The 26,281-nt window shown below is 45.0% G+C and overlaps 1 protein-coding gene across 1 annotated transcript in view; it reads left to right on the forward strand.

The window, feature by feature from the left end:
* LOC311150024 (sodium/potassium-transporting ATPase subunit beta-1-interacting protein 4-like) overlaps positions 1–26,281 on the forward strand; it is a gene marked incomplete at both ends in the record, with an annotated part of 99,230 nt that overhangs the window by 21,967 nt on the left and 50,982 nt on the right. Inside the window, 3 exons of the mRNA XM_084187267.1 lie at positions 14,795–14,932; positions 18,108–18,188; positions 22,093–22,290. Coding sequence (XP_084043393.1) covers positions 14,795–14,932; positions 18,108–18,188; positions 22,093–22,290 — 417 coding nt within the window. The remainder of the gene's footprint in view (positions 1–14,794; positions 14,933–18,107; positions 18,189–22,092; positions 22,291–26,281) is intronic.

Raw genomic sequence — 26,281 nt, forward strand, 5'->3', positions numbered from 1 at the left:
TCCTCCCCTCAATACGGTGCAGTCGTCCTGTCCCCTTTGCAGAAAAGCATCCCCAAAGAATGATGTTTCCACCTCCATGCTTCACGGCTGGGATGGTGTTCTTGGGGTTGTACTCATCCTTCTTCTTTCTCCAAACACGGCGAGTGGAGTTTAGACCAAAAAGCTCTATTTTTGTCTCATCAGACCAAATGACCACGGAATTCTGACTGGTTGGTAGGTGATCAAATACTTATGTCATGCAATAAAATGCAAATTAATTACTTAAAAATCATACAATGTGATTTTGTGGATTTTTGTTTTAGATTCCGTCTCTCACAGTTGAAGTGTACCTATGATAAAAATTACAGACCTCTACGTGCTTTGTAAGTAGGAACACCTGCAAAATCGGCAGTGTATCAAATACTTGTTCTCCCCACTGTATCTATCTATCTATCTATCTATCTATCTATCTATCTATCTATCTATCTATCTATCTATCTATCTATCTATCTATCTATCTATCTATCTATCTATCTATCTATCTATCTATCTATCTATCTATCTATCTATCTATCTATCTATCTATCTATCTATCTATCTATCTATCTATCTATCTATCTATCTATCTAATCACTACCCATTCTCTCTCGCTCTCTATCAATCTATCAGAGAGAGAGAGGTTGGTTATTACCCTCTCCCTGACCTTTAACTTTGGACCAATTATGACTGTGACCCCATAGACCTGAGGTCTCTATCTTCTATAAAACACTCCCCCCTTTCCTCTCTCTCTCTCTCCCCACCTCTCTCTCTCTCTCTCTCTCTCAATCCCACCCCCCACTCTATCTTTCCCTGATGCTGCTGGTCTAACCTCAGCAACCCTAAGATATACAGACAGAAGCATTAGTGCCAGGAGGAAAAAACAACCTGACATTAGGGAAGGGTGGAGGGGGTAGGATAGAGTGGATGGTGCAGTGGATAGGATGGAGGGGATAGGGTAGAGGGGGTGGGGTAGAGCGGAGAGGGTAGAGAATAGGATGGAGGGGGTGTGGTAGAGTGGAGAGGGTAGAGAATAGGATGGAGGGGGTGGGGTAGAGCGGAGAGGGTAGAGAATAGGATGGAGGGGGTGGGGTAGAGCGGAGAGGGTAGAGAATAGGATGGAGGGGGTGGGGTAGAGCGGAGGGGAGGGGGTAGAGTAGAGCGGAGAGGGTAGAGACTAGGATGGAGGAGGTAGGGTAGAATGGATGGGGCAGCAGATAGGATGGAGGGGGTAGGGTAGAGCGTAGGGGGTAGGGTAGAGCAGAGAGGGTAGAAAATAGCATGGAGGGTTAGGGATAGGTTAGGGGGCTGGAATGAAACATCTGCATCAACACATCCTGGTCCTGTGGACTGATCTGAGTCGGACAGACATTTCTCTCTCAAGAGGCCGAAGTTCAGCCAACTGAGGAGTGTTCTCTTTGTCCTCTTCTTTGATCTCTGAGTGAACCTGCAGTCCACGCTGACAGAGGACAGTGAACCTGCAGAGTCCACGCTGACAGAGGACAGTGAACCTGCAGAGTCCACGCTGACAGAGGACAGTGAACCTGCAGAGTCCACGCTGACAGAGGACAGTGAACCTGCAGAGTCCACGCTGACAGAGGACAGTGAACCTGCCAGTCCACACTCCAGTTGTCATTGGTGAAGGTTTAGGTTCTACTGTGTGTTGAAGAGGCACTGTTATGCTCTTCATAGGAAGATGTAGAGAAAGACAGAGAGAGATGGTCTGGTGAGCTCCTACTCCCTGGAGGCCGTTTTAACCATTAATATGGTTATATTGAAAACATGGGGTGAGGGTTATGACCATTTTACTGTGTCTGTGCGTGTGTGTAGAGATATCTCCTAATCTCCGTTCCCATTTCAATGGCTTCAATGCTATCACTTGTTATCATTTCCAATAAATTGATTTGGGAGTGCTACACTCTGTGTGCAGCTATCGAGCCTCATCAAGCTCAGCTGCAGAGTGCTGAGCAATAAGTGTGAAAAAAGGATCCATCTTTGTTTTCCGTCTCCTTCTTGTTTTACAAGCGGTTGATGAGTTTTATGATGTTGTTTCTAATCAAACCTTATCAAACGGACGGATGACAACAACAACACCAGTGGTAACATCCCATGTCTGAAATATGAGAGATGGAGATAATAGAAAGGTGATGTAGAGCTATGTTACTGAGTACCGAGTCAACTATGGAGAATAGAATGGGGCTATATAAAACTGCTGACAGCTCCTTGGGGGGGCTTCCTTCCTGCTTACGTCTTCTGAATCCCTCTGAAGTCGCTAAATTACCGTCTCGCTAATTAGGGCGAAACCCAAACGGTTTGTGTTTAAATCTAGGATGGGATGGTGGGAACGAGGTAGAGGAAGAGGAGGAAAGGAAGGGTTGATTTAAGCTGCTGTTGTTTTGTCACTTCGGCTATAATCCATCCGTCATTCTCTTTTTCACATACAGGGATTGTATTCGCTCTCTTTCTCTCTCTCTCTCTCTCTCTCTCTCTCTCTCTCTCTCTCTCTCTCTCTCTCTCTCTCTCTCTCTTTTGCTCTCTCTCTCTCTCTCTCTCTCTCTTTTGCTCTCTCTCTCTTGTTCATTTGTTCTCCCTGTGCTGGTTTTGTTCTGTCAGCTTCTCTGAGGAATCAAAGCGAACTGTTTGTGTGTGTGTGTGTGTTGAAACTAATGGGAAAACTCTAGGAGACAATGACTTGTTACTGAGAAAGGGAAGGGTGGAGGAGATGAAGGAGGATGGGGGAGGCAGTGAGGAAGATGAGAGGAGAAACAGAGGAGAAGGGTACATAAAGGAGAGGGAGGAGGGAGAAATATAGGACCCTTTCCACAGAGTGTTCTAAATGGAACCCAAAAGGGTTCTACTTGGAACCAAAAAGGGTTCTTCCTGGAACCAAAAAGGATTATCCTATTGGGACAGCCGAATAACCCTTTTTTCTAGGAGTGTACATGTAATGTACACTGCTCAAAAAAATAAAGGGAACACTTAAACAACACAATGTAACTCCAAGTCAATCACACTTCTGTGAAATCAAACTGTCCACTTAGGAAGCAACACTGATTGACAATACATTTCACATGCTGTTGTGCAAATGGAATAGACAACAGGTGGAAATTATAGGCAATTAGTAAGACACCCCCAATAAAGGACTGGTTTTGCAGGTGGTGACCACAGACCACTTCTCAGTTCCTATGCTTCCTGGCTGATGTTTTATTCACTTTTGAATGCTGGTGGTGCTTTCACTCTAGTGGTAGCATGAGACGGAGTCTACAACCCACACAAGTGGCTCAAGTAGTGCAGCTCATCCAGGATGGCACATCAATGCGAGCTGTGGCAAGAAGGTTTGCTGTGTCTGTCAGCGTAGTGTCCAGAGCATGGAGGTGCTACCAGGAGACAGGCCAGTACATCAGGAGACGTGGAGGAGGCCGTAGGAGGGCAACAACCCAGCAGCAGGACTGCTACCTCCGCCTTTGTGCAAGGAGGAGCAGGAGGAGCACTGCCAGAGCCCTGCAAAATGACCTCCAGCAGGCCACAAATGTGCATGTGTCTGCTCAAACGGTCAGAAACAGACTCCATGAGGGTGGTATGAGGGCCCGACGTCCACAGGTGGGGGTTGTGCTTACAGCCCAACACCATACAGGACGTTTGGCATTTGCCAGAGAACACCAAGTTTGGCAAATTCGCCATTGGCGCCCTGTGCTCTTCACAGATGAAAGCAGGTTCACACTGAGCACATGTGACAGACGTGACAGAGTCTGGAGACGCCGTAGAGAACGTTCTGCTGCCTGCAACATCCTCCAGCATGACCGGTTTGGCGGTGGGTCAGTCATGGTGTGGGGTGGCATTTCTTTGGGGGGCCGCACAGCCCTCCATGTGCTCGCCAGAGGTAGCCTGACTGCCATTAGGTACCGAGATGAGATCCTCAGACCCCTGAGACCATATGCTGGTGCAGTTGGCCCTGGGTTCCTCCTAATGCAAGACAATGCTAGACCTCATGTGGCTGGAGTGTGTCAGCAGTTCCTGCAAGAGGAAGGCGTTGATGCTATGGACTGGCCCGCCCGTTCCCCAGACCTGAATCCAATTGAGCACATCTGGGACATCATGTCTTGCTCCATCCACCAACGCCACGTTGCACCACAGACTGTCCAGGAGTTGGCGGATGCTTTAGTCCAGGTCTGTGAGGAGATCCCTCAGGAGACCATCCGCCACCTCATCAGGAGCATGCCCAGGCGTTGTAGGGAGGTCATACAGGCACGTGGAGGCCACACACACTACTGAGCCTCATTTCGACTTGTTTTAAGGACATTACATCAACGTTGGATCAGCCTGTAGTGTGGTTTTCCACTTTAATTTTGAGGGTGACTCCAAATCCAGACCTCCATGGGTTGATACATTTGATTTCCATTGATAATTTTTGTGTGATTTTGTTGTCAGCACATTCAACTATGTAAAGAAAAAAGTATTTAATAAGATTATTTCAATCATTCAGATCTAGGATGTGTTGTTTCAGTGTCCCCTTTATTTTTTTGAGCAGTGTGTTTGATTTCAGGCAGTGAGGAAGATGAGAGGAGAGACAGAGTAGAAGGGTACATAAAGGAGAGGGAGGAGGGAGAAACAGAGGAGAAGGGTACATAAAGGAGAGGGAGGAGGGAGAAACAGAGTAGAAGGGTACATAAAGGAGAGGGAGGAGGGAGAAACAGAGGAGAAGGGTACATAAAGGAGAGGGAGGAGGGAGAAACAGAGGAGAAGGGTACATAAAGGAGAGGGAGGAGGGAGAAACAGAGGAGAAGGGTACATAAAGGAGAGGGAGGAGGGAGAAACAGCCCTAACTGTAATGTATTAGATTTCAGTATACATCTCTGCATCCAGAACTAAATCAGCTATTTGAATGTGAAGAGATTACCTAACAAGCCATTTCAGCATTAAAACTATAAGCCTATTAATGTATGTGTAAATGTGTGCAGTGTGTGTGTGTGTGTGTGTGTGTGTGTGTGTGTGTGTGTGTGTGTGTGTGTGTGTGTGTGTGTGTGTGTGTGTAAGCTTAATTCCATCTCTCTACCACCCCTAATGGTGTTCCCTGTAATTAGCAGTGCTAGCTGAGATCATTAACTCAGAGAGAATGGATGAATACCGTTACAGAACCACAGAACATCTTTATTACCAAACGACTGCCATTAATCCTACAGGCAGTAATTGTGGCTTAGGGCGTTAATGTTTCTTTAAAAAACATGTTTTAATCGCTAAACATTTGGTGGTGAACTTCCAAGCACCCCTATTATTTGAGAGAGTATGCCTTATTGATAGGTCTACATGTTCAATTTATAAAACTACAACTACAAGAACATTGTGGGTCTATGAGTGCATTTGTATATGTGATTGTGTGCCTCTCTGGCATGGCTGCCTGTGAACAGGCTGGTGCTGTAAGCTCTAAGTGGCTTGGTGTGAGGAGCTGTTTGGCTGTCAACAAATAGGAACATAGAGGTAGGCCTAGGGTACGTAGTGTTGAAATGGCCTTGAGGCTGCAGCTTTCACCAGGATAAAACACCAGGTGAACACATCGGTACAATCCAGGCTCTGTCGCAGCCGGCCGCGACCGGGAGACTCATGGGCGGCGCACAATTGGCCCAGCGTCGTCCAGGGTAGGGGAGGGAATGGCCGGCAGGGATGTAGCTCAGTTGATAGAACATGGCGTTTGCAACGCCAGGGTTGTGGGTTCGATTCCCACGGGGGGCCAGTATAAAAAAATAAAACATATTAAAAAAACAAAAACAAAATATTTTATGTATTCACTAACTGTAAGTCGCTCTGGATAAGAGCGTCTGCTAAATGACTAAAATGTAAATGTAAATGTAAGATAATGGACCAATAAGACGGGGCGGCAGGTAGCTTAGTGGTTAAGAGCGTTGTGCCAGTAACCGAAAGGTCGCTGGTTCTAATCCCCGAGCAGACTAGGTGAAAAATCTGTCGTTGTGCCCTTGAGCAAGGCACTTAACCCTAATTGCTCCTGTAAGTCGCTCTGGATAAGAGCGTCTGCTAAATGACTAAAATGTAAATGTAATACAAGAGATTGGCAAGCTTTCACTGTGTACATACCTTCTCTCTCTCTTGCTGTCTGTCTGTCTGTGTCTGCCTGCCTGCCTACCTGCCTGTCTTACTCTCTGCCTGTCTCCTTGCCTGTCTGTCTTCCTGCCTGTCTGCCTCGCTGTCTCTCTGGCTCCTTGTCTGTATGTCTGTCTGTCTGTCTACCTGTCTGTCTGCCTCCTTGCCTGTCTGTCTTCCTGTCTGTCTGCCTCCCTGTCTCTCTGGCTCCTTGGCTGTCTGTCTGTCTGTCTGTCTGTCTGTCTGTCTGTAACTCAACCACACACACTTTGCTTTAACACATTACTTTTTGCCTGACAGCCCTTCCCAGGTTATCAGGGGTCATTACTGCTGTTCTACATAGCTGTGTGTGTGTGTTCTACATACAGTAATGTTTTGTGAGTGCAGCTCTCTCTCTGGTGGTGTAGTGTGCGGGCAGGAAAGAGAGCTGCCGTAGCAGCCTTATCGCTAACTCCGCTAACTCAATAACACACACTGATGACAGCAATCAACTGAGAGAGCTCTCACACACACACACTCTCTCTCTCTCTCTCTCTCTCTCTCTCTCTCTCTCTCTCTCTCTCTCTCTCTCTCTCTCTCTCTCTCTCTCTCTCTCTCTCTCTCTCTCTCTCTCTCCTCTTCTCTCTCTCTCTCTCTCTCTCTCTCTCTCTCTCTCTCTCTCTCTCTCTCTCTCTCTCTCTCTCTCTCTCACACACACACACACACACACATCAGGTTGGTGTGTGGGCGCTGTTGGCCTAAGCTAATCCATGGGAAATGGGTTATTTGGAAGTGGGGTGGAATTTGATCAAATGGATACCAATACTCTTCCAGGAACTGAGAACCCGCTACAGCAGCTCTTAAAAGCATTCTGCCACCCTACTGCAAGTGTACATGAGTGTGTGTGTGCTCCCTACCACACCTATTCTCCAACCATAAATGGTACGCAATTAGAGGGGGAGTATGGCAGGATGCAACAAGCCTCTCACACCTCAGCAGTGCTCTCAGTTCTCTCTCTCTGTCTCTCTCTCTCTCTCTCTCTCTCTCTCTCTCTCTCTCTCTCTCTCTCTCTCTCCTCTCTCTCTCTCTCTCTGTTGTCTCTCTCTCTCTCTCTTCTCTCTCTCTCTCTCTCTCTCTCTCTCTCTCTCTCTCTCTCTCTCTCTCTCTCTCTCTCTCTCTCTGTGTGTCTCTCTCTCTCTCTCTGTCTCTCTCTCTCTCTCTCTCTCTCTCTCTCTCTCTGTCTCTCTCTCTCTCTCTGTCTCTCTCTCTCTCCCTCTCTCTCTCTCTCTCTCTCAGTTCTCTCTCTCTCTCTCTCTGTCTCACTCTCTCTCTCTCTCTCTCTCTCTCTCTCTCTCTGTCTCACTCTCTCTCTCTCTCTCTGTTTCTCTCTCTGTCTCTCTCTCTCTGTCTCTCTCTCTCTCTCTCTCACTCTCTCACTCTCTCTCTTCCATAAAACAATCTCTGAAAGCTAAGCTTCAATTAATCTCCTCTACTGCTACGTGATACCACATCATTAACAGATATCGTATATCACAATCTTTCTCTCTGCATCTTTCTCCTTCTCTCTCCCTCTCTTTCTCTACCCCTTCTTTCCCCCCCCCTCTCTCAAATTCAATTTCAATTTAAGGGCTTTATTGGCATGGGATATGTATGTTAACATTGCCAAAGCAAGTGAAGTAGATAGTAAACAAAAGTGAAATAAACAATCAAAATGAACAGTAAACATTACACTCAGGAGTTCCAAAAGAATAAAGACATTTCAAATGTCATATTATGTATATATACAGTGTTGTAACAAGTGCAAATAGTTACAGTACAAATGGGTAAATAAATAAACATAAATATGGGTTGTATTTACAATGGTGTTTGTTCTTCACTGTCGTTTGGGAATCGCTTATTTTTTAGAATTTAACGGTTATTTTCTGGATTTTGATAATTAGCGGGCATCGGCTTAATTCTGCTCTGCATACATTATTTGGTGTTTTTCATTGTACACTGAGGATATTTTTGCAGAATTCTGCATGCAGAGTCTCAATTTAGTGTTTGTCCCATTTTGTGAATTCTTGGTTGGTGAGCGGACCCCAGACCTCACAACATAAAGGGCAATGGGTTCTATAACTGATTGAAGTATTTTTAGCCAGATCCTAATTGGTATGTCGAATTTTATGTTCCTTTTGATGGCATAGAAGGCACTTCTTGCCTTGTTTCTCAGATCGTTCACAGCTTTGTGGAAGTTACCTGTGGCGCTGATGTTTAGGCCGAGGTATGTATCGTTTTCTGTGTGCTCTAGGGCAACGGTGTCTAGATGGAATTTGTATTTGTGGTCCTGGCAACTGGACCTTTTTTGGAACATCATTATTTTTGTCTTACTGAGATTTACTGTCAGGGCCCAGGTCTGACAGAATCTGTGCAGAAGATCTAGGTGCTGCTGTAGGCCCTCCTTGGTTGGTGACAGAAGCACTAGATCATCAGTAGACATTTGACTTCAGATTCTAGTAGGGTGAGGCTGTGTGCTGCAGACCGTTCTAGTGCCCTCGCAAATTCATTGATATATATGTTGAAGAGGGTGGGGCTTCAACTGCATCCCTGTCTCACCCCATGGCCCTGTGGAAAGAAATCGGTGTGTTTTTTGCCCATTTTAACCGCACACTTGTTGTTTGTGTACATGGATTTTATAATATTGTATGTTTTCCCCCCAACACCACTTTTCATCAATTTGTACAGCAGACCCTCATGCCAAATTGAGTCAAAAGCTTTTTTGAAATCAACAAAGCATGAGAAGACTTTGCCTTTGTTTTGGTTTGTTTGTTTGTCAATTAGGGTGTGCAGGGTAAATATGTGGTCTGTCATACGGTAATTTGGTAAAAAGCCAATTTGACATTTGCTCAGTTCAGGAAATGAACAAGTCTGCTGTTAATGATAATGCAGAGGATTTTCCCAAGGATGCTGTTGACGCATATCCCACGGTAGTTATTGAGGTCACATTTGTCTCCACTTTTGTGGATTGGGGTGATCAGTCCTTGGTTCCAAATATTGGGGAAGATGCCAGAGCTAAGGATGATGTTAAAGAGTTTAAGTATAGCCAATTGGAATATGTGGTCTGTATATTTTATCATTTCATTGAGGATACCATCAACACCACAAGGCTTTTTTGGGTTGGATGGTTTGTATTCTGTCCTGTAGTTCATTCTATGTAATTGGAGAGTCCAGTGGGTTCTGGTAGTCTTTAATAGTTGATTCTAAGATTTGCATTTGATAACGTATATTTTTTTGCTGTTTGTTCTTTGTTATAGGGCCAAAAATATTGGAGAAGTGGTTTACCCATACATCTCTGTTTTGGATAGATAGCTCTTTGTGTTGTTTGTTTAGTGTTTTCCAATTTTCCCAGAAGTGGTTAGAGTCTATGGATTCTTCAATTACATTGAGCTGATATCTGACATGCTGTTCCTTCTTTTTCTGTACTGTATTTGTATTTGTATTAGTGATTCACCATAGTGAAGGCGTAGGTTCAGGTTTTATGGGTCTCTATGTTTTTGGTTGGATAGGTTTCTCAATTTCTATCTTATGTTTTTGCATTCTTCATCAAACCATTTGTCATTGTTGTTACTTTTCTTCAGTTTTCTGTTAGATATTTTTTAGATTTGATAGGGAAGCTGAGAGGTCAAATATACTGTTTAGATTTTCTACTGCCAAGTTTACACCTTCACTATTAAAGTGGAACGTTATGTCCAGGAAGTTGTCTAAAAGGGATTGAATTAGTTGTTGCCTAATTGTTTTTTGGTAGGTTTCGACACTACTTTCCTTCCATCTATAGCATTTCTTAATATTATTCAGTTCCTTTGGCTTTGATGCCTCATGATTGAGTATTGCTCTGTTCAAGTAGACTGTGATTTTGCTGTGGTTTGATAGGGGTGTCAGTGTGCTGACTGTGAACGCTCTGAGAGACTCTGGGTTGAGGTCAGTGATAAAGTAGTCTACAGTACTACTGCCAAGAGATGAGCTATAGGTGTACCTACCATAGGAGTCCCCTCGAAGCCTACCATTGACTATGTACATACCCAGCGTGCGACAGAGCTGCAGGACATGTGACCCGTTTTTGTTGGTTACATTGTCGTAGTTAGTTGTGCCTAGGGGGACATATGGGGAAGGAATGCTGTCACCTCCAGGTAGGTGTTTGTCCCCCTGTGTGCTGAGGGTGTCAGGTTCTTGTCCAGTTCTGGCATTTAGGTCGCCACAGACTAGTACATGTCCCTGGGCCTGGAAATGTTTGATTTCCCCCTCCGGGATGGAGAAGCTGTCTTCATTAAAGTATGGGGATTCTAGTGGGGGGATATAGGTAGCACACAAGAGGACATTTTTCTCTGTTGAGATACTTTCCTTTTGAATTTCTGGCCAAATGTAAAATGTTCCTGTTTTGATTAATTTAATAAAGTGAGTTAGGTCTGCTCTATACCAAATTAGCATACCCCCTGAGTCCCTTCCCTGTTTCACACCTGGTAGTTTGGTGGATGGGACTACCAGCTCTCTGTAACCTAGAGGGCAACCAGTGGGTCCGTCTCCTCTATACCATGTTGCTTGTAAGATGACAATGTCTGTATTTCCGATTTTCTTTGGTGAAGTCCATGTTGCTGCTCTTTAGGCCAAATGCAGATGACCTCAGGCCTTGGATATTCCAGGATGAGATAGTGAAGGCTTTGTGTTTCATAAAGTGTTTAATGTTGTTGGTCGTGTGGTTTGGCCTCTCACCCCCCCCCCCCCCTCTCTCTCTCTAACCCCCCCTCTATGTCTCTCTCTCTCTGTCTGTCTCTCCATCTACCTCCTTTCTCTCTACATACACACACAGCTTTGTAATGGAGTTTGATCTTTCCCATCATTGTCACATGACGTTCGGATCAAAGACCGATCATTTCAATCATCCCAAAGCCCTCGCTTCCTAAACATCACAGTCAAGGAGGAGAGAGAATGGGACAGGAATTAGACAGTGTTGAGAAGATCACAGTGAACATGTGTAAGAGGAAAGACGTTTGATCTCTTCCTCCTCGTCTGATAACGAATTAATTAGGGTGTGAGTGTTCGAGATAACACCCTACCAACACACACTGAGATGTATTAAGAACAGGAAGCTGTGACATAGATAGTGGTTTTACTGGCACCGGGTGAATGATACAGGGAAGAAGCAGAGAAATAAGATCAATCAACTTTCTTTGATATAGCCTAGGAGTAGCACTTTTTATAATAGCAACTGAACCAAAACCCTGAAAAGATCTCCCTCTCTCTGTCCCCTGTGTGTCCTCTGTTGATAGTAGAATGTGATTTATACTTTACCTGCAACACCAGGTGACATGACCTTTTCTACAAACAATGTCCTACAATAAAACTTATGTGAGATAAAAAGGTCACCCCCAGCCCCTACACACACACACACACACACACACACACACACACACAGCCTATGCAGAGAGCTCTGACTCACCCAGTACAGTAAAACAGAGGGTTGTTTTTGAAGAGGAGAGGTGAGATGTGTCACGAACCGGCTCAAGTTCGTAACAAAAGGGAGACACGTGGAGACAAGGAATACTCAAAGTATATATTTATGAACTAAAGTAAACTAAATCAAATAACAATGGTGTGTGTAATCAGTAATCAGTAGTGTAAGTGAGTGTTTGCATGCATAAATGTAATATGGAAAGGTGTTGAGAGGTGCCAAAGCAACAACCAAAAAGCCACAAAAATACCACAACCAAAGTCAAAAGTATCTGCCTGGAGAGAGTCTCCTCAATGAATGTGGAAGAGGTCCATTTATGCTGGGACTTCTTCCCCAGACCATGTGTGGTGGATGTGGTTTCTTGTGTGGTGGATGTAGTTGACGACCCTCCCAACTCCGCCCACCGGCATCCTAATAAGGAAACAAGAGCAAAGAGAGAATACGGCAGACAGAGTGGGAGGGTCGTCACAGATGTGATTCATACAGGATGTCTGTAAAGGCTGTCGCTGCTTTCTGAGAAAGGTTGTTATCGAGACAGACACACACACATTCACACGCAAGTGATTCTGAATCAAAAACTACATCCACCACACAAGAAACCACTTCCACCACACATGGCCCGGGGAAGAAACCACATCCACCTCACAAGAAACCACATCCACCACACAAGAAACCACATTCACCACACAAGAAACCACATCCACCACACATGGCCCAGGGAAGAAACCACATCCACCACACAAGAAACCACATCCACCACACATGGCCCGGGGAAGAAACCACATCCACCTCACAAGAAACCACATCCACCACACAAGAAACCACATCCACCACACAAGAAACCACATCCACCACACATGGCCCAGGGAAGAAACCACATCCACCACACAATAAACCACATCCACCACACAAGAAACCACATCCACCACACATGGTCTGGGGAAGAAGCCACATCCACCACACATGGCCCATCCAAGTTTTGTATGAAGCATTTGATTGCCTCTCACCCTCTCCTTCTCTCCGTTTCTCGCTTTCTCTCTCTCTCTCCTCCTGTCACACCCGAACCTGCTTCACAAGGCCCATGTTAACATTTCCATCTCATTAACATCAGTGATATTGGCTGTGTGTGTGTATGTGTGTGTGTGTCTGTCATCGTCACGGCGACAGGATTCCTCTCTCCCTCATCCATCATGGTGTGGTTGGCTGGCGCTGGCATGTCGACACATGCCGCAAACACACCGTCGCCACAGGCACACACACACTGCTCCTTAGTGACATAATTATAATTAAACACCTGTACCATACTCCATTCCCCCTGTGTTTCCCCCCCAAAACACTATGGAGTTGATGCATATAGGGACTCGCCGTCTAAAAGGTGCAACCTACTTGGTTTTTTATTCTGTCAGGGAGAATGTCAAAGCACTGGCAGTCTGGAGGGGAGGCAGAATGTGTTTTCCTCCTTTAATTGTGGAGGGCTTATAGTCATATTTATGTGTGTGTGTGCCTGCATTCATGTGTGTGGGTTGTGTGTGTATATTTTGTGTATTTTTTAATGTGTGGTGAGGTATTATTACAAAAGGCCCTGTTCTCACATAACGTTCTCATAATGCTCCCATAACACTCCCATAACGTTCCCATAACGCTCCCATTACTGACCTGGAGGCTTCTGGCAGGAAGTCTAGAAAACCTTGTTCTTTCCTTTGGCTCAGCGTTCCAATCAATGAATCTGTCATTGTTTATTTCACTAAACGCCTTTTCTCTCATAACTTACACTGCCTGCAAGCACTCTGGCTATAACAGTGTTAGAGCTGAGACTGTGTGCGTTGGTGCATACACACTATATATACAAAAGTATGTGGACACCCCTTCAAATTAGTGGATTCGGCTATTTCAGCCACACCCGTTGCTGCCAGGTGTATAAAATCGAGCACACAGCCATGCAATCTCCATAGACAAACATTGGCAGTAGAATGGCCTTACTGAAGAGCTCAGTGACTTTCAACGTGGCACAGTCATAGTGACCTTTTTAACAAGTCAGTTCGTAACATTTCCGCCCTGCTAGAGCTGCCCTGGTCAACTGTAAGTGCTGTTATTGTGAAGTGGAAATGTCTAGGAGCAACAACGGCTCAGCACGAAGTGGTAGGCCACACAAGCTCACAGAATGGGACCGCCGAGTGCTAAACTGTGTAGCGTGTAAAAATCGTCTGTCCTCGGTTGCAACACTCACTACCGACTTCCAAACTGCCTCTGGAAACAACGTCAGCACAAGACCTGTTCGTCAGGAGCTTCATGAAATTTGTTTCCATTGCCGAGCAGCCGCACACAAGCCTAAGATCACCATGCGCAATGCCAAGCGTCGGCTGGAGTGGTGTAAAGCTCGCCGCCATTGGACTCTGGACATGGTTTGGGCTAGACCCCTTAGTCCCAGTGAAGATAAATCTTTCCTGTTTCAGCATGGCAATGCCCCCGTGCACAAGGCGAGGTCCATACAGAAATGGTTTGTCGAGACCGTGTGGAAGAACTTGACTGGCCTGCACAGAGCCCTGACCTCAAACTTATCGAACACCTTTGGGATGAATTGGAACGCCGACTGCGAGCCAGGCCTAATCGCCCAACATCAGTGCCCGACCTCACTAATGCTCTTGTGGCTGAATGGAAGCAAGTCTCCGCAGCAATGTTCCAACATCTAGTGGAAAGCCTTCCCAGAAGAATGGAGGCTGTTATAGCGTTAATACCCATTATTTTGGAATTAGATGTTCGACGAGCAGGCGTCCACATACTTTTGGTAATGTAGTGTATGTGTGTGTGCAGGGAGTAGGCCCTAAGGGTTTGTGTTATCTTGATGAAAGCTGTATTTGTGTAGGTCTGTGTCCCTCTGGGCAATATAGAGTCTCAGCTGGAGGAGTCTTGTGTTCTGAGGCCACATCTCACAGTCACATTCAGTGATTCAGGGCTGGGTGGAAATAAGACTGATTAAATTCTGAATGGATGATTACGCTGATGCATTCTTTCATTTGGATGTGGATGGATGTGTCACATTGGATTATAGGATACTGTTGTTGTACGTTGTGGTTGGTTGGGTAATGGACCTTGCCTATAGTGTACTTTGGAGATTCCTTGCTCAATTGGATGTAATTTACTTTCATCACCCAAGTTCAGTCTTTCTAACCCTCCCCTTCCCTTCCTCGCTCTCGCTCTCGCTCTCGCCCTCTCTCTCTGCAGTTGGTGGCATTGGAGAGACAGGTGTTTGACTTCCTGGGGTACCAGTGGGCGCCCATTCTGGCCAACTTCTTCCACATCATCATCGTCATCCTTGGCCTCTTCGGCACCATACAGTACCGACCACGCTACATTGTGGTGGTGAGTACAAACACACACATACACACACACACACTGACGCACACATGTATGTACACATACGTGTCAGCCTAAATTGTATTTAACAGTTTATCCAAACTCCCAAGATCCCCGGCCCTTTCCCTGAACACATTGTTTGTCGTCTTAATCTATTAATCCATCAGTAATTACATGTAATTAATGACTCAACTCATTCATTTCACACTCAGAGTGCACCCTAAAGCCCACCTCAGCACAAATCCAGCTGGATTTAGGATTTGGTTAAATCTGAGGGGTTAGGGGTGGGGGTTACAGCACCTCTTGATTAGCTGAATTAGGTGTGTTAGTACTGGGCAAGAACAAAAGCCATCTTGTAGCACTCCAGGACCAGGTTTGAAAAACACAATGGAATGTCCTAGAAGGTTCTAGATTGAAGAACACTAATGTTCTATACTGAACAAAAATATAAATGCTACATGCAATAATTTAAAAGATTTTACTGAGTTACACTTCATATAAGCAAATCAGTCAATGTAAATAAATGTACTAGGCCCTAATCTATGGATTTCACATGACTGGGCAGGGGTGCAGCCATGGGTGGGCCCATGAGGACATAGGCCCACCCACTGGGGAGCCTGGCCCAGCCAATCAGGGCTTCATTACAGACAGAAATACTCCTCAGCACCCCTCCCCCCACCGCTCCTCAGACGATTTCGTAGGCGAAGAAGCCTGATGTGGAGGTCCTGGGCTGGCGGGGTTACACATGGTCTGCGGTTGTGAGGCCGGTTGGACATACTGCCAAATTCTCTAAAACGACGTTGGAGTCAGCTTATGGTAGAGAAATTAACATTAAAATATCTGGCAACAGCTCCCTCAAAACTTGAGACATTTGTGGCATTGTGTTGTGTGACAAAACTGCACATTTTAAAGTGGCCTTTTATTATCCCCAGCACAAGGTGCACCTGTGTAATGATCATGCTGTTTAATCAGCTTCTTGATATGCCACACCTGTAAGGTGGATGGATTATCTTGGCAAAGGAGAAATGCTCACCAATATGGATGTAAACAAATTTGTGCACCATATTTTTGAGAAATACGTTTTTTGTGTGTATAGATAATGTCTGGGATTTTTTATTTCAGCTCATGAAACACTTTACATGTTGTGTTTATATTTTTGTTCATTGTATATTAAGGAACACCGAAAGGTTCTATATTGAAGAACACTATATTATTCTAGATTGAAGAACACTAGAATGTTCTACATTGAAGAACACTGGAAGATTGAAGAATACTAATGTTCTAGATTAAGGAACAGCAGAAGGTTCTAGATTGAAGAACACTAGAATTCTCTAGCATAGCTCCCAGACAGGGTATGAATATTTGAAGTCTTTTGGAGTTAGAAGATCATTACAGGAAGTGCATATTTCTATTTTATTAAATTAAAACAGGATGTATGAAGCTAAGAAACAATAAAAGATTCACAAAGACATAAAAAGTATTTTAGCAACGTTCAATTTGGGTGTTAATGTGGAAAGAAAATCAAAGGGTGAGGGAGAAGGGAAAGACAGAGATTGGAAGGAATGTGTGAGAGGTCGGAGGGAGGAGAATAACCAAAGGCAAGAGAGGATGGAGGGAGGAGAATAACCAAAGGCAAGAGAGGATGGAGGGAGGAGAATAACCAAAGGCAAGAGAGGATGGAGGGAGGAGAAGGAAGAAGGAAGGAATAGTGTCAGCTTTCTTAGGAAAAAGGAGGGAGGATGAAAAGAGAAGGGAGAGGAGTGGAATGGAGAGAGTAACCAAAGGCAAGAGCAGATAGAGGGAGAATACTTGTGTGTCAGCGTTCTTGAAAAAAGGAGGGAAGGGATTTGGTGACTCAACATGTTACATGTCTTTAGGTTAGGATGAGTAGGGAGGGTAAGTTCTCTACATGTCTTTAGGTTCGGATGAGTAGGGAGGGTAAGTTCTCTACTGTCTTTAGGTTAGGATGAGTAGGGAGGGTAAGTTCTCTACTGTCTTTAGTTACAATGAGTAGGGAGGGCAAGTTCTCTACTCTCTTTAGTTACAATGAGTAGGGAGGGCAAGTTCTCTACTGTCTTTAGGTTAGGATGAGTAGGGAGGGGAAGTTGTCTACTGTCTCTATCAGCGTTGACATGTTCACTCACCAGGGAGTGATGTATGACGCAGGGTGAATCACTGTTCACAGGGTTCAGCCTTGGGTGGAAGTTCAGCCTTGGGTGGAAGTTTGGTTAGCAACTTCCTGTCAGAAAGAGCATATTGATGGGTGATGATGGATTGGATTGATATATCGCTTTTTTCAAAGTGTCTCAGATGCAGAATATAGGCTAGTTTGTTGTTTGTAACCTACCATCATGCCCAGTGTCCCCAGAGCCTACCTCCACCCACCTACCTACACTGCTAATTGAATTCTATCTTAAGACCTGTTTATGCCCGTCCATTAAACCCTCAGCTGGTTTAAAACCTAACTCCTTCAAGTCTTAATGGACTTACAGCAGCTTTAGCATGAAGGCCAGAGGGGGTATTACACATTAATCAATTAACGTTGTAGTGCGACTATTTGTAAGTCGCTCTGGATAATAGCGTCTGCTAAATGACTTAAATGTCAAATGTAAATGTAGTGCAGTGTAGAGTGTGTTCCATAACACCATTCACACAGAGATCTTTCATTTCTTTTTTTTGTTGTTCTTTATTGTTGTTGTATTTTACCCCCTTTTTTCTCCCATTTTCAATTACGATCTTGTCTCATTGCTGCATCTCCCCAACGGGCTCGGGAGAGGTGAAGGTCGAGTCATGCGTCCTCCGAAACATGACCCGCCAAACCGCGCTCCTTAACACCCGCCCGCTTAACCCGGAAGCCAGCTGCACCCGGCCCGCCACAAGGAGTCGCTAGAGCGCGATGAGCCAAGTAAAGCCCCCACTCCACCCCCGGCCAAACCCTCCCCTAACCCGGACGACGCTGGGCCAATTGTGCGCCGCCCTATGTGATTCCCGGTCACGGCCGGTTGTGACACAGACTGGGATCGAAGCATTGAGTCTGAGATCTTTCATTTCTGTTCTGACTTATTTCAGTGTATGATGTGTTCAGATGTTTTATGAACCTATGTGTCTGTAAGTGTTTATGTGTTCCACCATGCATGTAGTTAACATGTGGTGAACCGGTGTGTATTTGTGTCCTATACAGTACACAGTGTGGATGGCTCTCTGGGTGGCCTGGAATGTCTTCATCATCTGTTACTACCTGGATGTGGGAGGCTTGACCAAGGTAGGCCCTATTCTCTCTGACTCACAGGTCAACTACAGGTCAACTACACTACAGGTCAACTATAGGTCAACTAGTCTAAAGGTCAACTACACTACTGGTCAAATACACTACAGGTCAACTACACTACTGGTCAAATACACTACAGGTCAACTACACTACTGGTCAACTATAGGTCAACTACACTACAGGTCAACTATAGGTCAACTACATGTTATGATGAGTTTCTCGGGTATCAAGTAATTCAGGATGCAAGAATATACTTAAACAATTATATGGAGAGTTGATACAAAATATTTAATAGATATGGTACCAGATTCGTCTAACAAATGGCACATGCTTCACCTCTTGTCATCCGAACTACTAGACAAAGAAAACATCTCAGTTTATATACTTCATGTTAACAGGTTTCTTCAAAAACATCTGGTAACCATCAGTTCGCACTCCCTTCTTTGATGTTATTACCTTGTACCCTAAGTCAGCATATTATATCTATCAATCATTCTAAGATAAACCCCAGTAAGCTCCCTCGACATACTGGAATCCTTGGCATTCAGACTCTGCGGCACCAATAATTACCTATCTAATAGATTTAACCTTGTTCCTACAACACTGTGAAAAGACATCATACTACACTACAGGTCAACCACCCTACAGGTCAACTATAGGTCACTACACTACAGGTCAAATATAGGTCAACTACACTACTGGTCAAATACACTACAGGTCAACTACACTACTGGTCAACTACACTACTGGTCAAATACACTACAGGTAAACTACACTACTGGTCAACTATAGGTCAACTACACTACAGGTCCACTATACTACAGGGCAACTATAGGTAAACTAGTCTAAAGGTCAACTACACTACTGGTCAACTATAGGTCAACTACACTACAGGTCCACTATACTACAGGGCAACTATAGGTAAACTAGTCTAAAGGTCAACTACACTACAGGTCAACTACACTACTGGTCAAATACACTACAGGTCAACTACACTACTGGTCAAATATACTACAGGTCAACTATAGGTCAACTACACTACTGGTCAAATACACTACAGGTCAACTATAGGTCAACTACACTACAGGGCAACTACACTACAGGTCAACTACAGGTCAACTACACTACAGGGCAACTACACTACAGGTCAACTACAGGTCAACTACACTACAGGGCAACTACACTACAGGACAATTGTCCTCCATCTTGGAGCTCCCATGACTTGTGTGTATCTTCCACCATTTTGAGATACAGTCTGTCTATATATTTATGTGACATTGAATAAAACATGTGGTCATTCTAGGGAGGTGGGAGCCAGGTGGTGGAAAACATATTCCAAGATTCTCAGTGTCAGGGTTCAGAGAGTAGAGGGCTCAGCCTCAGAAAGATGCCCCACTGCCACACACACATACACACACCCTAACAGGTCTCCTGAGTCTCTGTTTCCGTGCCGACAGAGTGTTGCATTTGGGATTATGGTAATTTCCCCTCTCTGCTCCCAGTGTGAGAAGTGATCTGAGTGCTGAGACTGTTTGATCATATCTGAACTGTGTGTTTGTGTGTGGTGCTCCATCAGGAGGAAGAGAGGTGTGTGTGTGTGTGTGTGTGTGTTTGTGTGTGGTGCTCCATCAGGAGGAAGAGAGGTGTGTGTGTGTGTGTGTGTGTGTGTGTGTGTGTGTGTGTGTGTGTGTGTGTGTGTGGTGCTCCATCAGGAGGAAGAGAGGTGTGTGTGTGTGTGTGTGTGTGTGTGTGGTGCTCCATCAGGAGGAAGAGAGGTGTGTGTGTGTGTGTGTGTGTGTGTGTGTGTGTGTGTGTGTGTGTGTGTGTGTGTGTGTGTTTGTGTGTGGTGCTCCATCAGGAGGAAGAGAGGTGTGTGTGTGTGTGTGTGTGTGTGTGTGTGTGTGAGTGTGTGTGTGTGTGTTTGTGTGTGGTGCTCCATCAGGAGGAAGAGAGGTGTGTGTGTGTGTGTGTGTGTGTGTGTGTGTGTGTGTGTGTGTGTGTGAGAGAGAGAGAGAAATAGAAAACTAGAGAGAGTTAGACATATAAAGATAGGCTGTAGTTAACTGCTCATGCTGCTTTCATTCTGCCATCATGCTGCCGTGTGTTAGGCTGATACTAGTTAGCTATATTTGCCCTAGTTCTCATGACACTGTCCCACCCCTGTCCAGGGTTAACCCCGGGTGTCCTATCTGTCTCATGTGGAGTCACAGTCAGGCTACGAGGGGTTAAATCAGCTCCTCGTCCAATTAGAGGGCTAACACCGAAAACACTCTGTGACACACTAATAGGCCTACTCCGAATCTTATGGCCTTATGGACAGTCTGTGCGTGAGTGTGTCTCAGGCAATTTGGCTTTGTCTGGTATACCCAAATATTTAGCCAGTTAGTGTCTTAGATTTTATTATGCCAAAGCTCACGCTGCTAAGAAGAGATAACGACATTGTAATAAAACATGACAGAAGATGTGAAAGAGTGGTTTGGTTTTCCTTTGTATACTTCAGTCAACTTCACTATATAGAGGGCTCTCACACTATACTGACCCGTCTCTGTCCAAGGATCAAGCTGTCCATTTCACCTACTGAAACACATCACCCCTCCCTTCTAAGCACACACACACACACACACACTATGACTGCACTTTGCACCATCCAGTCTGGTTGCTCCAAATCTCAACTGCTCTCCCGGGGTTCCTTTTTGCAGATGAAGTGTTAATCTGGACAAAGAGAGGTACAGTATGTGTGTGCTGTCACCTCCCCTTCCATCACTTCATCCATCCATCCATCCATCATCCATCCATCGTGCTGGTAGAGCACGGCGCTTGTAACGCCAAGGTAGTGGGTTCGATCCCCGGGACCACCCATACACAAAAAAAAAGAATGTATGCACGCACGACTGTAAGTCGCTTTGGATAAAAGCGTCTGCTAAATGGCATATTATTTATTTTTATTATATCCATCCTTTCCTCTTCCCCCTCCTCGACTCCTCTGCTCTTTTCTCCTCTTCTCTGTCCATTTCTATTTTACTCTCGCTCTCCCTTCTTTCCTGTCGCACCCTGGCCTGACCCCTCCTCCTCCACTCCACTCCTCTCCTTTGTCCATTCCCTCCCTGTCCTTTGTTGATCAGCTCTGTGTCTCTTCGTCACACCCAGATGGACTCAGTCAGTGATGGGGATCTACATTGATCTGAGTGAAAATGAATATTCATGCCCCAAATAGTTGGATCTGTGGTTGGTTGGGGACAGAGGTGTGTGTGTGTGTGTGTGTGTGTGTGTGTGGGTGGGTTGGTGGGTGTGGTGGGCCCCGGCTCAGCCTGTTCTCTGCTTGTATAATGAGGTGTGTAGAGGCCAGCTGCTGGGGGCTGGGGCTGGGCTGCAACACAACAGATGGAGCCAGCCTGCTCTCCCAACACTGAATATATTGGCCGGGAGGGTAGACAGCTAATGGACGACACACACTGATCCTGATTCTGGCCCCAACCAAATCCGCTATGCACCCCCTACCACCATATACCATCCCCCCTACACACACCTTCTGACTCATTCAAACCCTGTAATGATAGTACACACACACACACACACCCCGACAGTGATCCCTCCCTGTGAATTAACCTTGGATCTAGTCATGTGGAGGATTGATTTGTGCCTTAGGGTGTATGAGTGAATAACAATGACAGTGTTAATAGGGAGCTTCTCAGTTAGACCTTCTGGCTGTGGGGCAGCTGTGGGGTTAGATTGCTGTATTGGGGTATTGATTGACGTTTGTGTGTGTGTGTGTGTGTGTGTGTGTGTTTGTGCAGTTCCATGTGTGTTCGTCTATTTACAAATGTGTGTATGTTTGTCTGTGTATATTTTGTTACATGTTAATGCGTGTATTCAACATGTGTGTTACCTCTTGTTACAGGACAGTGACATGCTGACGTTTAACATCTCGGCTCACCACTCGTGGTGGAGTGAACACGGTCCAGGGTGTGTGAGGAGAGAGATGACCCAGCCAGGTGTCCGCACCGTGGACAGCCAGTCCTACATCTCTGTCATGGGCTGTCTCATGGAGTACCAGTACATAGAGGTCCTACACAGTGGAACACAGATCCTCATTGCTGTGAGTATAGGTGTTATACCTTTATAAACACACAGACAACATCACCGGTGTCTCATGGTGGAAGTCTAGTCTGTGATCATAGTGGCCCCTGTGTTTGGGTTATTGGGGTAGAGATATTGAAGAGTGGATCAGGAGACAGACCCTGAAGATCTGTTCTCTATAGACCACATTGTTATTAGTTTTTCTCTCTCTCTCTCTCTCTCTCTCTCTCTCTCTCTCTCTCTCTCTCTCTCTCTCTCTCTCTCTCGTTTGAGTGAGTCGGGAAGCAGGAGCGATTGTGGGAGTGACTGACATTTTTTCACTCTATTGGGTTTTGGTGTTTTCAGTGTGTGTATGTGTGTGTGTATATATATATATACAGTGAGGGAAAAAAGTATTTGATCCCCTGCTGATTTTGTACGTTTGCCCACTGACAAAGACATGATCAGTCTATAATTTTAATGGTAGGTTTATTTGAACAGTGAGAGACAGAATAACAACAAAAAAATACAGAAAAATGAATGTCAAAAATGTTATAAATTGATTTGCATTTTAATGAGGGAAATAAGTATTTGACCCCTCTTCAAAACATGACTTATTACTTGGTGACAAAACCCTTGTTGGCAATCACAGAGGTCAGACGTTTCTTGTAGTTGGCCACCAGGTTTGTACACATCTCAGGAGGGATTTTGTCCCACTCCTCTTTGCAGATCTTCTCCAAGTCATTAAGGTTTCGAGGCTGACGTTTGGCAACTCGAACCTTCAGCTCCCTCCACAGATTTTCTATGGGATTAAGGTCTGGAGACTGGCTAGGCCACTCCAGGACCTTAATGTGCTTCTTCTTGAGCCACTCCTTTGTTGCCTTGGCCGTGTGTTTTTGGGTCATTGTTATGCTGGAATACCCATCCACGACCCATTTTCAATGCCCTGGCTGAGGGAAGGAGGTTCTCACCCAAGATTTGACGGTACATGGCCCCGTCCATCGTCCCTTTGATGCAGTGAAGTTGTCCTGTCCCCTTAGCAGAAAAACACCCCCAAAGCATAATGTTTCCACCTCCATGTTTGACGGTGGGGATGGTGTTCTTGGGGTCATAGGCAGCATTCCTCCTGCTCCAAACACAGCGAGTTGAGTTGATGCCAAAGAGCTCAATTTTGGTCTCATCTGACCACAACACTTTCACCCAGTTCTCCTCTGAATCATTCAGACGTTCATTGGCAAACTTAAGACGGGCCTGTATATGTGCTTTCTTGAGCAGGGGGACCTTGCAGGCGCTGCAGGATTTCAGTCCTTCACGGCGTAGTGTGTTACCAATTGTTTTCTTGGTGACTATGGTCCCAGCTGCCTTGAGATCATTGACAAGATCCTCCCGTGTAGTTCTGGGCTGATTCCTCACCGTTCTCATGATCATTGCAACTCCACGAGGTGAGATCTTGCATGGAGCCCCAGGCCGAGGGAGATTTACAGTTCTTTTGTGTTTCTTCCATTTGCGAATAATCGCACCAACGGTTGTCACCTTCTCACCAAGCTGCTTGGCGATGGTCTTATAGCCCATTCCAGCCTTGTGTAGGTCTACGATCTTATCCCTAAAATCCTTGGAGAGCTCTTTGGTCTTGGCCATGGTGGAGAGTTTGGAATCTGATTGATTGATTGCTTCTGTGGACAGGTGTCTTTTATACAGGTAACAAACTGAGATTAGGAGCACTCCCTTTAAGAGTGTGCTCCTAATCTCAGCTCATTACCTGTATAAAAGACACTTGGGAGCCAGAAATCTTTCTGATTGAGAGGGGGTCAAATACTTATTTCCCTCATTAAAATGCAAATCAATTTATAACATTTTTGACATGCGTTTTTCTGGATTTATTTGTTGTTATTCTGTCTCTCACTGTTCAAATAAACCTACCATTAAAATTATAGACTGATCATGTCTTTGTCAGTGGGAAAACGTACAAAATCAGCAGGGGATCAAATACTTTTTTCCCTCACTGTATATTGATTAGTTTAGTTGTTTTAAGGTTATCTTGGGCCCATGGGGCGGCGCACAATTGGCCCAGCGTCGTCCAGGGTAGGGGAGGGAATGGCCGGCAGGGATGTAGCTCAGTTGGTAGAGCATGGCGTTTGCAACGCCAGGGTTGTGGGTTCGATTCCCACGGGGGGCTAGTATGAAAAAATAAAAATAATGTATGCACTCACTAACTGTAAGTCGCTCTGGATAAGAGCGTCTGCTAAATGACGTAAATGTAAATGTTAATCTTGTCTCACTGTCACTAAGCACGTACAGTGGGGAAAACAAGTATTTGATACACTGCCGATTTTTGCCGATTTTCCTACTTACAAAGCATGTAGAGGTCTGTAATTTTTATCATAGGTACACTTCAACTGTGAGAGACGGAATCTAAAACAAAAATCCATAAAATCACATTGTATGATTTTTTCTATGCTTCTACTGAATCAATTAAATGCTTTGGCTGTGGAAGAGAGGGGCATTTGGTACGTTATTGTCCTGAGAATGAGCGCGCAGAGCCCGGTAGCAACTCTAGCGCTGGTGCAGCTAATGCACCACTGCGAAGGGAAGAACATGCTAAGGGTTCAGGGGAAGGGAGAAGGTGGGCAGATATGGTTGGAAAAGTAGGAAAGGAAAGCAGTGTGGATACGGGGGCAATTGTGGTAGATCAGAACAAAGAGGGAGGGGAAACAGCCGGTGAGACTGCGACTGGGGTCGCTGAGTCGGTCCTGGAAAATGAATTTGGAGTTCAAGAGGAGATTGAAACAATGGAAAATGAAGCAGCTGTTTTCAACGTACCGAGGAGTAAGAGGAAGAATTTAAGGGGTGATGAAGGTTCTAATTCTAAAAGGAAGGTAGAGATTGATAAATCAGTTGAGGATAAACAGGTTGTAGAGATGATGAAGTTGTGAGTCATCTGACGCATCACAACAAAGTAGCGAGAGAAATGGTGTGGAAGGGAGGTATGGGATTGAGAAGGTATGTCAATTTCTGAAATTGACAAAAGGGAAGAAAAATATGCAGGAATATAATTTAACAGATTTTTTTCCTGAAAGTTAATTTTTTATTGAGTCAGTAAAATTTCACCCCTAGGGAGGTAAAGAACTGGAGACCGGTGGCTTTATTGTGCACTGATTATAAGATCCTGTCCAAGGCTTTGTCCAACATGCTGAGGGAGGTGATGGGGCAAATAATACATACGGACCAGTCCTACTGTGTTCCCGGCAGGCAGATAGGGAATTTTTTGGAAGTCTCTAGGGCTATTGGGTTAGATGCTGGTCTAATTTCAGTTGATCAGGAAAAGGCATTTGACCGAGTTGAACATCAATACTTATGGCGCACTTTTGAGGCATTTGGTTTCAGCTCTGGTTTTATTGTACTGAAAGTTAACGGTGGCATGAGTGCTCCTTTTAAAGTGTGTAGAGGTATCAGGCAGGGGTGTTCTTTGTCAGGAATGTTATATGCCATCGCAATAGAGCCACTACTAAATAGCATTAGAAGTTGCATTGAAGGGGTGTACCTTTCAGAGGATATTCCTCCTATTCGTCTCTCAGCCTATGCTGATGATGTAGTTATTTTAGTGAAAAATCAAGTAGAGGTGGATAGTTTGAGGCTCATGGTTGATAGGTTTCCTCCAGCATCTTCACAAGGTCCTTTGCTGTTGTTCTGGGATTGATTTGCACTTTTCGCATCAAAGTACGTTAATCTCTAGGAGACAGAACGTGTCTCCTTCCTGAGCGGTATGACGGCTGTGTGGTCCCATGGTGTATATACTTGTGTACTATTGTTTGTACAGATGAATGTGGTACCTTCAGGCATTTGGAAATTGCTCCCAAGGATGAACCAGACTTGTGGAGGTCTACAATTTATTTTCTGAGGTCTTGGCTGATTTCTTTTTATTTCCCCATGATGTCAAGCAAAGAGGCACTGGGTTTGAAGGTAGGCCTTGAAATACATCCACAGGTACACCTCCAATTGACTCAAATGATGTCAATTAGCCTATCAGAAGC

Source organism: Coregonus lavaretus (genome assembly GCF_964263955.1).
Source record: "Coregonus lavaretus genome assembly, chromosome: 22".
Lineage (NCBI taxonomy): Eukaryota > Metazoa > Chordata > Actinopteri > Salmoniformes > Salmonidae > Coregonus > Coregonus lavaretus.